General features: G+C 36.1%; 1 protein-coding gene across 1 annotated transcript in view; it reads right to left on the bottom strand.

The window, feature by feature from the left end:
* The window catches only part of csmd1 (CUB and Sushi multiple domains 1), a 716,970-nt gene that overhangs the window by 22,284 nt on the left and 681,229 nt on the right, over nucleotides 1-13,457 (bottom strand). The window contains exons 58-63 of the mRNA XM_031902727.1: nucleotides 12,905-13,087; nucleotides 11,392-11,568; nucleotides 9,837-10,016; nucleotides 8,520-8,693; nucleotides 7,242-7,415; nucleotides 6,143-6,216 (exon numbers count right to left, since the gene is read on the bottom strand). Of these exons, the coding sequence (XP_031758587.1) occupies nucleotides 6,143-6,216; nucleotides 7,242-7,415; nucleotides 8,520-8,693; nucleotides 9,837-10,016; nucleotides 11,392-11,568; nucleotides 12,905-13,087 (962 nt within the window). The remainder of the gene's footprint in view (nucleotides 1-6,142; nucleotides 6,217-7,241; nucleotides 7,416-8,519; nucleotides 8,694-9,836; nucleotides 10,017-11,391; nucleotides 11,569-12,904; nucleotides 13,088-13,457) is intronic.

The following is a 13,457-nucleotide window of genomic DNA, read 5'->3' as shown; positions in this document are numbered from 1 at the left end:
GATCAACTTCCGACTGATTACTATTCTGTTCTGTAGTGGTTTCTTTACAGGTAGTCCATGGGTCACAGATTTTGTTAAATTTTGCAGGGCAGCTTCTGCTCTGGTAAGTCATTTTGTACATAGGAAGAGCGTTATTTACAAGTTTTTTCCAGAGTGACAAGGAGGGAGGCTCCTGTAGTTCGCCCTTATGTGTGATGACCAGAAAAGTTTACGTATGTATGGATGAGGGATTATTTGATCAATGTGTCCCAACAGAAATACCTCAGGTGACTTGATCTGTATTCCTAGATGTTTAAATTGCTTAACCCGTGGGGGATGTTGCATAGTTACATAGTTACATAGGGTTGAAAAAAGACCAGTGTCCATCAAGTTCAACCCATCCAAGTAAACCCAGCACACCTAACCCACACCTACCAATCTATACACTCACATACATAAACTATAAATACAACCACTAATACTAAATGTAGATATTAGTATCACAATAGCCTTGGATATTCTGATTGATCAAGAACTCATCCAGGCCCCTCTTAAAGGCATTAACATAATCTGCCATTACCACATCACTAGGAAGGGCATTCCATAACCTCACTGCCCTCACCGTGAAAAACCACCTACGCTGCTTCAAATGGAAGCTCCGTTCCTCTAATCTAAAGGGGTGACCTCTGGTGCGTTGATTGTTTTTATGGGAAAAAAGAACATCCCCCATCTGCCTATAATCCCCTCTAATGTACTTGTACAGAGTAATCATGTCCCCTCGCAAGCGCCTCTTTTCCAGAGAAAACAACCTCAACCTCGACAGTCTCACCTCATAGTTTAAATCTTCCATCCCCTTAACCAGTTTAGTTGCACGTCTCTGCACTTTCTCCAGCTCATTAATATCCTTCTTAAGGACTGGAGCCCAAAACTGCACTGCATACTCAAGGTGAGGCCTTACCAGGGACCTATAAAGGGGCAAAATTATGTTCTCATCCCTTGAGTCAATGCCTTTTTTTATACAAGACAGCACTTTATTTGCTTTAGTAGCCACAGAATGACACTGCCTGGCATTAGACAACCTGTTATCAACAAAAACCCCTAGATCCTTCTCCATTAAGGATACCCCCAACACACTACCATTCAGTAGATAGTTTGCATTTATATTATTTCTACCAAAGTGCATAACTTTGCACTTATCAACATTGAACCTCATTTTCCAGTTTGCTGCCCAGTTTTCCAATTTTGTCAAATCACTTATAGTTTTGCACAATTTTGTGTCATCAGCAAAAATAGAAACAGTACTCTCTATGCCCACCTCCAGGTCATTGATAAACAAGTTAAAAAGCAAAGGACCAAGGACTGACCCCTGCGGTACTCCACTAACCACACTGGTCCAATTAGAAAATGTTCCATTTACAACCACTCTTTGTACTCTATCCTTCAGCCAGTTCTCTATCCAATTACAAATATTATGTTCTAGGCCAATATTCCTTAATTTGATCATTAACCTTCTGTGAGGTACTGTATCAAACGCTTTAGCAAAGTCCAAGTAGATGACATCAACTGCCATTCCAGCATCAAGGTTCCTACTCACCTCCTCATAAAAGGCGACTAAATTAGTCTGGCAAGATCTGTTACGCATAAAACCATGCTGGCACAAACTAATAGTATTGTGAACTGCAATGTATTCAAGTACCCTATCCCTTATTACCCCTTCCAAAAGTTTTCCTACTACTGATGTCAGACTAACAGGCCTATAGTTTTCAGGCTGAGAACGGGATCCCTTTTTAAATAATGGCACCACATTAGCAATCCGCCAGTCTCTCGGCACCATGCCAGACCTCAATGAATCCTGAAAAATTAAGTGAAGAGGTTTGGCAATCACAGCGCTCAGCTCATTTAATACCCTGGGATGAATCCCATCCGGCCCTGGACCTTTGTTTACCTTTACATGTTCAAGTCTCTTTTGAATTTCCTCCCGAGTGACCCATGCGTCAGTAGCTAAATTACTAGAACTGGGCATATTACAAGGGAAGCCTTCATTATCTGGCTCCTCAGATGTATAGACAGATGAAAAATAAGAGTTCAAAATTTCAGCTTTTTCCCCGTTCTCATCAACCAACTTACCCCCCCCTGATAATAAAGTTTCCACCCCTTCTTGCTTCATTTTTTTACTATTCACATAATTAAAAAATAATTTTGGATTCTTTTTACTCCTAGCTGCAATATCCCTTTCCATTTCTATTTTAGCTTGCTTGATAGCTTTTTTGCATGCTTTATTTGCTTCCTTGTACCTGATGAAAGTTTCTGCTGTCCCAGCTAACTTGAATGCCCTAAAAGCACGTTTTTTCTTACCAACCTCGACAATAACACTATTATTCAGCCATAAAGGTTTTGCTTTGCGATGCCTCTCCTTGCTTACAAGGGGGATATACTGTTGTGTATACCTACAAAGCCATGTTTTAAAGATGTTCCATTTTCCTTCTGTGTCTAACCCCATGAAAAGCCTTTCCCAGTTGACACATTGCAGAGATGCCCTTATTCTGGCAAAGTCTGCACGTCTAAAATTGAGCGTTTTAGTTACTCCCTTATAGCGCTGTCTCTGCAGCATTATCTCAAAGGAGACCATGTTGTGATCACTGTTCCCCAAATGCTCACCCACACAAATGTTAGAGATGAGTTCATTATTATTAGATATCACCAGGTCCAAAATAGAGTCATTCCTAGTGGGTTCTTGAACCGCCTGAAATAAAAAGTTGTCATTTAGCATATTTACAAACCTACTAGCTTTTTCTGACTTAGCCACCCCATTACTCCAGTCAATGTCCGGATAATTAAAGTCCCCCATAATAACAACTTGACCCAGTTTTGAAGCCTCCTCCATTTGCAACAATAGCTGGGCCTCATCCCCCTCATCTATACGGGGTGGTTTATAGCATACACCAATGATCATTTTCTTTGTGACCTTCAGCCCTACTGAAATTTCTACCCAAAGAGATTCGACATTTTCATTGGTAATGTCTTTATTACATGGCTTTAAATCTGACTTTACGTAAAGACAAACCCCTCCACCCTTTTTAATCTCTCTGTCCCTCCTAAAAAGTGTATAACCATTTAAATTCGCAGCCCAGTCGCATTTATCATCCCACCAGGTCTCAGTGATACCTATTAAATCATAATTTTCAATACATGCAATAGCTTGCAGCTCCCCTAATTTACCCGACAAGCTACGCACATTAGCCAGCATGCAGCGGAGATTATTACTTCTCCCTCTGATGTTTACATTAGCTAAGGGAGAATTAGAGCTAAGGCAATTATGAGACTGCTTTCCTTGTAACGGAAGCTCCTTATCTGATAAACTATATGCCCCCCTCACTCCTCCCCCACAACCCTTTGCTAGTCCCCCTACCCCGTCTACGCTAACTTTCCCATAGTATTCTAGCTCACCCCCCCCCCCTTGTCTAGTTTAAACACTCCTCCAACCTCTTAACCATTCCCTCCCCTAGCACAGCAGACCCCCTTCCATTGAGGTGCAATCCGTCAGGGCTGTATAGATTGTACCCCAAGGAAAAGTCAGCCCAGTGCTCTAGGAACCCAAACCCTTCCTTCCTACACCAAGACTTTAGCCACGCATTTAGCTCCCTAAGCTCCCGCTGTCTCCCTAAACTTGCACGTGGCACCGGCAAAATATGACATTGGAGGACCTTTGCCTAATCTTAGAGCCTAGATCCCTGAACTCACTCTTTAAAGTCCCCCACCTACCGTTCATTTTGTCTAGGAGACTAGAGTACTGTTAAAGGTGGGCCAACGGGCATTAGAGGGAACTTGGACCAGTTGACAGTTATTTCAGGAGCGCTGCCAATAAGTCAACCACACACAACATCGTTTCAAGTGACCGGTGGGTGTCCTTAAGGTATTCCAATGTATCATCCACATAGAGGGAGAATTTCTCCTCTAATTCCTCAACCAACCAGCCTTTTATTTCTTGATTATTACAAATCACACATAGTCATGAGCGAATCTGTCCCTTTTCGATTTGCAGAAAGATTCCCAAAACTGCAGAAAATTAGCAAATCAGCAAAAAAATTGTGGAAAGTGGCTACCATGCAACTTTTTTGGCGGGTGCAACTTTCTTTGATATGACCTTGACTTTTTTTTTTTTTTAAACATGACCACAACTTTTTTTAATGCAACTTTTCCCTCACTCTGCAATTTTTTTTTTGCGCCAAATTGTTGCAGCCATTTTGCAAAAAAAAAGCTATGATTGGAAAAAAATTTTGCTTGTCATTAATTATACATGCAAGTAGCTCAATTGCTTTAGCAAATAAATAGAGGGAGATGGGACAGCCTTGTCTTGTACCTCTGCTTAGCAGGAAGGAGGAGGGTATTTTGATATTCTTTTGGCCCAAAAGAAATTACACTGCAGGGAATCAAAGGCTTTTCTAATAACACCATTATTCTCAGTGAGAGTTGCATATTCAATGTTAGTGTAGAGTCTACGGATATTAATTGCAAAGGCTTTACCCGGCATGAACTGGGTGAATCAATGTTTCAATAACTTGGACCAATCTCAAAGCAAGAACTTTAGCTAAAATTTTATTATCACAGGTGAGTAGGGAGATTGGCCTATAAGCAGCAGCAGTAAGTATTCTCTGTCCCAGTAGTTCATTAACTGCAGCAGAAAAGGCCTTGGTAGAGCACAAAGGCATTGAGGCTGGCCAGGTACTCTATGCACCCTTTCTACCACAAAGTGCTGAGAGAGCATCAAACTTGTCCTTGAGCCAAGCCTCTATAAACACAATTGGATTGTCATCGTCAGGCAGCCCCACAATGCGAATATTGTTGCAGCATTGCCAATTTTCATAGTCCTGCCTGTTGCTTTACTTGTTGAGTTAGTGTGCAAAGCTATTCTGGTACTGGGAATTGGGCATCTTCTATAGCCGAGATATGGACTTCCATTTCTCTGACACATTCCTAAATCGTTTGCACATTAGTCCATAGTATAAAGAGGTCTACTTTCAATTCCTCTATTTGTGTAGACAGTGCGGTGTGAGATTCTGCTATTGCTGACAGTAATATTTGAGCCCCAAGATCAGTTTAAAGCACTTCAGGTTATGGTGGGATTGACTCACCTCTCTTGGCAAACTGTTCCATAGTTTTTTGTTTTGGTCCGTACTTCCCCATCCTTGAATCAATAATTGAGCCAGTAGGAAAAAATTAAGGCTGCCCTCTGGACACAGGAGGTGTTCAGGATAACTTAGTAGAAGAGCTCTCACTTAGCTTGTCTTACTCCGTCACCATGCAGGACACGTTCCCCCAAGGGGACATTATTACTCTTTATAAGTACATAAGAGGGGATTATAAACAGAGATGGGATGTACTTTTTTCCCATAAAAAGGATCAGCGCACCAGAGGCCACGCCTTTAGATTAGAGGAACAGAACTTTAATTTAAAGCAGAGTAGGTAATTTTTTCACAGTGAGGGCAGTGAGGTTTTGGAATGCCCTTCCAAGTGATGTTGTTATGGGAGATTCTGTTAATTCCTTTAAGAGGGGCTTGGATGCTGTCTTGAATAAGCATTCTATCGAAGGCTATTGCGATACTACAATCTACAATTGGTATTGATGTTGGTATATAGGGATTATGTATGTAAGTGTATGTGTAGGTCAGTATAGGTTTATTTGTGTGCTGGGTTCACTTGAAAAGGTTGAACTTGATGAACCGGTCTTTTTTCAACCCAACGTAACTATTTAACTATGTACCTGGAATTTCGTAATCCTGTTCGTTAGAGATATATATTTTATTTCTGCATGTGTAAGTGCATGTTTATTTTTTTGAACTTTAAAAATAGGGAGCAAAAAAAGTTGTAAATAAGCAACTACTATGTTTGTCATAGCCTTTGCAAACTGGTTATATTAATGGCTATGTTAATCTAGTCTTTACTGCATTATATTAAAATGCAAACAAATATTGTCACAAAATATGTTTTTGTTACAGCAACTAAATGCACAGCATATAATAACATTTTTATGCAGAAAATATGTACATGATCTGTATTGCCTTAGAAAACCGAAATACATCAAATGTACTTTAATTAGAAAAAAAAATCTTCTAATTAAATGAATGCATACACTGAATTATCATCAAAATTATTCCTTATTTACCTCAAAAGCTTTGGAGATGTTCTGCATGCCATAATGTGGAGTACCAGGGTCTCTGCAGGTGTTATGAGTTGGATCTAAAATGCATGCAAAAAATGAACATCACACTGGGTTTCCATAGAAATAGTCAATCATATTGCTGTTTTTTTTCCTTCACAGCTCAGTTCACTTCATCAAAATCAAAATAAAATGGAGGAACTGTCAAAAAAGCATTTTACTAAAAAAAAAATTGTGTCAGTTTTACACACACAAAGTGAATGTAGTGAAAACTACAAAAAAAATTAAATTAGACTATTTTTTTGCAAATACAAATTGATATTCTATACTATACTAAAGAATTACAGTTTACTTTTTCAGTTACAAAATTTTAAAATAAAAACTGAAATACTAAAATGTCATGTACTTTTAAAGATGTGAATTTTGAATTAAATTAATGTAAGATAAAAAATATAATGTTGATTTAAATGAATATAAAATGAAAAATATTAAGATATTTATCTTGATATTTGTCATTTTATATTCATTTAAATCAGCATTATATTATATCACTCTTTTATTAGTCTCAGAATCATACAAAATCCTACATACAAAGAAATGGCATGAATAATGTGGTTTTCTTCAAAATCATTGACTGAAATTGTTCCTAAAATAATTTAGACTCTATTAAACTAGGAGAATTTTGATACTTGGCAAATCCTTTCGTTCATTTCTATATATAACTGAGAAGATTAGGGAAGCCTCAAGGAATGATTTTCCTATAGTAAAGTTCCAATCCCAAAGGAAAAGAGACATATACAGCATGTGCACTGCATTGATATGGTATTAAATTGCAAGCAGTCTAAAAAAAAGCTAAAAACTTTCTCTAAAGCTGATGTGGAAAAGTAGTGCATGCTTAAAGCCTAATATGATGTATGCCTTTTAAATATATAACATAGTAAAGTAAAACACATTGAGTTAGGAACAATAACTACATAAACAAAACAAACACTACTTTTAAATGTACTTTTTGCAAAAAGGATCCAGCCTATATAAACATTGTCTCTGCTGATAACCCTGGGTAGATATTAGATAATTATGTACAAATAAAACTGAATACCCTTACCAACACAAGTTGGCTGTATTCCACTCCAGCTACTATCGGCCTGGCAAATTCTTCTTGAAGAGCCAACCAAAATAAATGGAGAGTGGCACTGATAGAAAATTTCTGAATTAAAGGTGAAACTTTTTCCATTAAGAATGCCTTCAGAGGGAGTCCCAGGTTCACCACAAAACACAGCTAATAAAAATAAAATATAAAAAATTATAGAAAAACTTCTCTGCCCATGCATAGAAAGAATTGTTCTGGTACTGTTTTTTAACATTATTAGCATAATAAGTACAGAATAGTATCTAAATAGTACCCTATTTAGATACTATTCTGTACTTATTATGCAATTTGTGCAAATCATGCTATTAAGTAAAAAAAAATGTCAAGAATATTTATTTTTTTCATAAAACTTGATAGTTGACAATTTTTTTTGTACTACAGGTAAATACAGGTATAGGAACTCTTGGGACCTGGGCTTTTTCAGAGAAGGGATTTTTGTGTACAATACTATACTATACTATAAGGGGCCCATTTATCAATGTACGATTGAGTCCGAATACTAAAAATTCATATTTTTTCAAAGTTTTAAAACTGTGCATATTTTCTACGATTTTTTTGTTAATTTGCGCAACATTTTCGTACTTTGCGACAATTTGCGCAACAATCGTATTTGTCGCAAGTAGTAGGAAAGTTTCAGATTCATTCAAGCTCCGGTATTGTGACTTTTTCTTTGGGTCAGGTTGGAGAGTGCCATTGAGTCCTGTGGGAGGCTTCCAAGTTCATGCACTGAAGGTTCAAAGTCAGAAAGGTTTTCGCGCCATTTACAATTGTTTGGATACAAAAATTTTGTGACTATTGGATCGCCATTCGCAAACAGTTGTTTCAATTTGAAAATTTCTGAACTTTCGGATCATAAGTACAACATTTTCGTATTCAAATGAAAATAATTTTTGTGACATTTGCGATCATCAGAAATGATAGGATTTCATGATTCGGATTCGTACCTTAGGGAATCGGCTGCATTATCAACTATAAAATCATTAAAACATAAAATAAACCCAACAGGATCATTTTGCTTCTAATACAGATTAATTATATATTGATTGGGATCAAATAATAAGAAAAAATAATAAAAAAGGAAAACACTTATGGAGTGTATGGGAGATGGACTTCCCATAATTTGGAGTATTCTAGGTAATTTGTTTCCAGATAACGGATTCCATACCTGTAGTACCTAAAATAATTAAAATGTCATATAACAATTAAAATTAGAACAGACAATTCTTAACTTACGTAAACAATGGGGAATTTCTCCTCTCCACACTCCCCTTCCTTCACATGAAAGAACAGTTGGACTTGAGAGTTGGTAGCCTTCTATGCATGTATAGCTGATACTTGATCCCCAGCTATAGTCTGATCCCTCCAGTTTTCCATTGGCCACTTGAGGAGGCAGGCCACAACTGATGGCTTTTTTATTAACAGAGAGACATTTATTAAAACAATAATATTCTTAAGTGTATAAAAATGTTTATTATGATATTTAAGTGTAAATATTTAATTTTATTATGATTTTCAGCACCAAAAGTGTTGAATTATGAGCTGTAACATGTACAGGTTGTTACAAATATAAGTTTGAGACTTAAGTAAGTTTGAAATTAGTGATGACCAATCATACATGCTGCTGTAATTTCCTAGCAAAGGTCACAACCCAATTTCAAAAATGTTTTAAAAATGTGATCCACTTACACTTGAAATACTTACCTTCCCATATTGTTAAGAAATAGATCAGCAAAATTAATAAAATCTAACATTTTGAAGAACTGTTACATTTTAGTTAGCCTACACAAGAACACCTCTAAATAAATGTCTTTGGTTCTATATTGAGAATCGAATATGTGCTAGTTATTACTAAAATGTAACCATCTGGGCCAAGCATTCCTACAATACATTCTTCTGCTTTCAAATCCACCCCTCCACATCCCTATCTTCCTCTAACCTTAAACTTTCATTTTTTCTCTTCTCTCTTTAGATAAGACCTACAGAGAGAACATTATCTTTCTTATTTGTTTTCATATTCACGTTTATTGAGACTACTTACATTACAGCATTGAAGGTGGTGGGGAACCAGGTTCAGTTTACAGTTAAGAGCTAACCATACCAAAATTGTGGTACTGAGTAATACACGAGAGAGTCTAGTTTTGGTCCTGAGTAGATTATGAAGTATTATTAACCCACACATTTTCTAATGTTCTCCAATGTACAGGGGAATTCAAACTGTTGTATTCTATTACACAAAATAAAATGCAGGCCTGGTAGCAAGACTCAAAGTATGGGTAGCTAAGACCTCCATCTAATTTGTGTTTGTGAAGTGTATTTTTCTTAATTCTGCTTCTTCTCCCTTGCTAGATATATTGACTCATTATACTATTGAACACTGTGAATCTTAGGTGGAAGGGTGGGGGGGGGGGGGTGGGAAGCATTTGAAATTGATAGAAAAATGTAGGCAGATTAGACATTTTATTGTATTAATTGAGCCTATCCACTTGAACCATTTGCCACTTCACCTCAAACATTTCTTACAATGCTAAAGCAATGCAGATTTTTACAAACCTTTACAGGTGGGCTTAGTCTGATTCCAGGTTCCATCTTTGTTACACATCAAAGCAGTTGATACAGGAGGGTCTATCATATAACCAGGATTGCAGTGGTAATTGACTGTCTTGTTAAAGGTAAAATCTTTTCCCTGCTGAATACCATTAGCAATAGGGCCTGGATTTTCACAAGTAATTACTGTAGAGGAAAAAAGTACATTTGTTTTCAACGATATTGCTTTGTAAATTAAATATAAACCAAAACACAGTCAAGCAATATAGCATTTCAGATTAGCATACTCAATAGCTACTAAAAAGATAACATCAAATAAGATTATAAACTAATCTTTTTAGATGGATTTTATGGTATATTATGATAATTGCTACATTTGCTATAGGAATAAAAGAGATTTTAGATGCTTCTTTTTTCAATTGCTGCAAAATTCTCATGCTATACTACTTTTAGTTATGTAGAAATTAAGGGGGTGGTTTATCAACTTTTGATTTTGATTTTTTTTCACAATTCAAATTTGTGCTAAAACTCCCAAAATTCAAGTTATGGTTCAAAAACTTGCATTTTTGGTATTTATTAAGTGCAAAGTCACACGTGGCGTAGGGCTGATTTTTTTGGCAAGCGGATAAACGCTTTCCGAAAATTCAGCCCTACGCCTGCTACTTGTGCCTGCACCCGAATGAATGGAATATGCTTGGGTGCAGGCACATGTAGCCGATATACACATTAAAACGCGAGACTTTGCATTCTCACGCGTTTTCATGCGTATATCGGCTACATGTGCCTGCACCCGAGCGTATTCCATTCATTCAGGTGCAGGCACAAGTAGGAGGCGTAGGGCTGAATTTTCAGCAAGCGTTTTTCCGCTTGCCGAAAAATTCAGCCCTACGCCACGTGTGGCATCAGCCTAAAGCCTGTGTATAATTAACTTTTCCTCATCTGTAAAGTGGATACAGATCAGTAAAGGTTAATTATTTCTATTACAACAAACTTGCCTGACTACATGGTAAAAGGTAAATGGTAAAAAAGCCACAAATTTTTTTCTACCCTTTAAATGAAAAATAAAGGAAATTATGTGGATTTATTAATTAAAATCATAGCCAGAATATATTTCAACAAGTGATTTAGGTTTTCGTATGATGGAAAATGGTGTAATTTCATTAATTGGTAATATTGCATATGTCACACAAATCTCAAAAGGCCTTATATTTTTTGCTTGTTTGTTTTTTTAAACCATTGTTCCATAGGAGGATTATTTTAAACAAGTATAAAAATCCTTTTAAGACTTTCCTTCCATGAATGAGAACTTTGTACTGTTATAGTCAGTACAATACATATGATAGAATTTCAATGTACCAACTGTTAAGCTGCAAGTTAATATAGTTTATGTTAAAAAACCATGACTTGTAAAGTGCCAACAACAAAAACATTGTGTAAAGGTCAAAAAAGGAGGGAAAGTGAAAGTAGAGAGATGAAGAGGAAATCAATATTCATTTTCTGTATAAATAAAATACCAACTGACACTCTTCTAATCTATTATGACAGAGGATTGATTATTGACCTGAACAATCTGGAACACTGCCAGTCCAGGTTCCATTGGCAGTACAATGTCGAGTAGTTAACCCTGTTGCTTTGTAACCTTCCCAACAGGCATAGATGACAGAACTGGAGAAAAGTATCCCATCACTGTAAATTATCATGCCATTGGCTGGAGAACCAGGATTTCCACAGGATACCGCTGTCAAAAAGATTAAGTTAAGATCAACACATGTGCATAGAAATGACATATGAGATTAGCACAAGTAACCTGATTTGAAATTATTTAAATCTCTTTTGATTATATGACAAACTATCCAAATATTATGTGATTATAACCTTATTTCTACTATAAATGTGGTGAAAAAGAATTCACACGCTACTGCAAAGTAATGAAAGCCAGCCTTTTAGTGACAAATTGTTTGTTATAATAATAAAAATTATCTTGCATATGCTCTCTTCATATACTTTTATTTCATAATACTACTGTATGTATTTATTAAAAAATGTAATTATAAAAAGCACAAATGAAATAATCATTGAACGAATATGAAAATGAAACAAATACCTTGAAATCTTTGTTTACTTTTATTGTGATTACAAGCAAAGAAAAAACTAAAAAAGCGTATGTACGTACATATATATGTATATTTACTAATCTGCCCCAAAGAATCGTCTATTCTGGGACCCACCAGCAAGTGGCACCCATGGGACATATTCATTGAGGTACTCACTGACAATACTGTAGATTCTAAAAATAACCTTTTTGACAGTTGAAAACATTATAGCAATTTTCTCTCTCTAACTCAGTAGCGATGACCAAATTTTTTCAAAAGGCATGGATTCACAGTGAAATTCTGCAATTTGCTATTGGTGATTTTTTCACAAAACTTCCGCAAAACTTTGCTGGTAAAAATTTGTGGTTGTGTAAAAAAAGCTGCGGACATGTCAAAAAAAGTTATGTGCATCAAAAAAAAGTTGTGCTGTACCTGCATACTCGCAATTGGGTCAGATTCGTTCATCGCTTAGCTTTGGTTACATCGTAAATATGTTTTTTACCAATTCAAAACCAAGTATATACATGTGTTTACTATTAAAATATTTTCTTTTTTTCTATAAGTTCTATAATTGAGAAAAGCTTCTTAAAACAGAATCTTCAGCTTAGTTGCTGTTCAATAAATTGTGTAAAATCAACAATCTGAAACTTTATGTGTAGCCTAAATTGTATTATGGATGCAACTGAGATAAAATTTTCCCCCTTTATATCTTCCTTTGACTGTTAATTTGTGATGGGCGAAATGTTTTGCCAGGCATGGATTTGCGGCGAATTTCAGTGTTTCACCATTGGCGGATTTTTTTGCGAAGCAGATGAAAAAATTTGCCGCATGTCGCATCAAAAGAATTGTCACACGTCAAAAGAATTGTCAGGGGCGACAGTTTTATTTTGAAGTGCAACATTTTTTTCTTTTGAAAGATTCGCAAATTTTTCGGCAAAGCGAAATGGGACAGATTCGCTCATCACTTCTGTTAATACTTACATTCACATGATGGCTGAATCCCAGACCAGGATCCATTTGACATGCATGTTCTCTCCATGGAGCCCCTCAAAGAGTATCCCATCTCACAAGAAAAGCGGAACAAGCTTTTGATCTTGAAATCATTTCCAAGTCGTGAACCGTGTGCTGGTATTCCTGGATCACCACACATTCCTGGACTGTTCCCTTTAGAATATTTATTATAATAAATAATGATTATTAATTAAATATTTTAACACGTATATAAGGTTAAGTGGACCAGTTATCATAGATTTTTCATTTTCTTTTTTTTTTCTTTTTTTTTTAGATTTTGCCTTAATGATTCTGGGTTAAAAATGTGTTTCATCTATATATATATATATATATATATATATATTATATATATATATATATATTATATATATATATATATATATATATAAAGCAAGAGAATGAGCTGCACACACCAGGACTTGGCAAAAATATAATAAGTTTATTTAAGAAAAGAGATCCAACGTTTTGAGCACTAACTGTGCTCTTCCTCCCTGAGGAAGAGCACAGTTAGTGCTCGAAATGT

Source organism: Xenopus tropicalis, chromosome 5, assembly GCF_000004195.4.
Source record: "Xenopus tropicalis strain Nigerian chromosome 5, UCB_Xtro_10.0, whole genome shotgun sequence".
In the NCBI taxonomy this organism is placed as follows: Eukaryota; Metazoa; Chordata; class Amphibia; order Anura; family Pipidae; genus Xenopus; species Xenopus tropicalis.
Note: the sequence above shows the minus strand (reverse complement) of the source record. Positions and strands in the feature narration are given on the sequence as shown.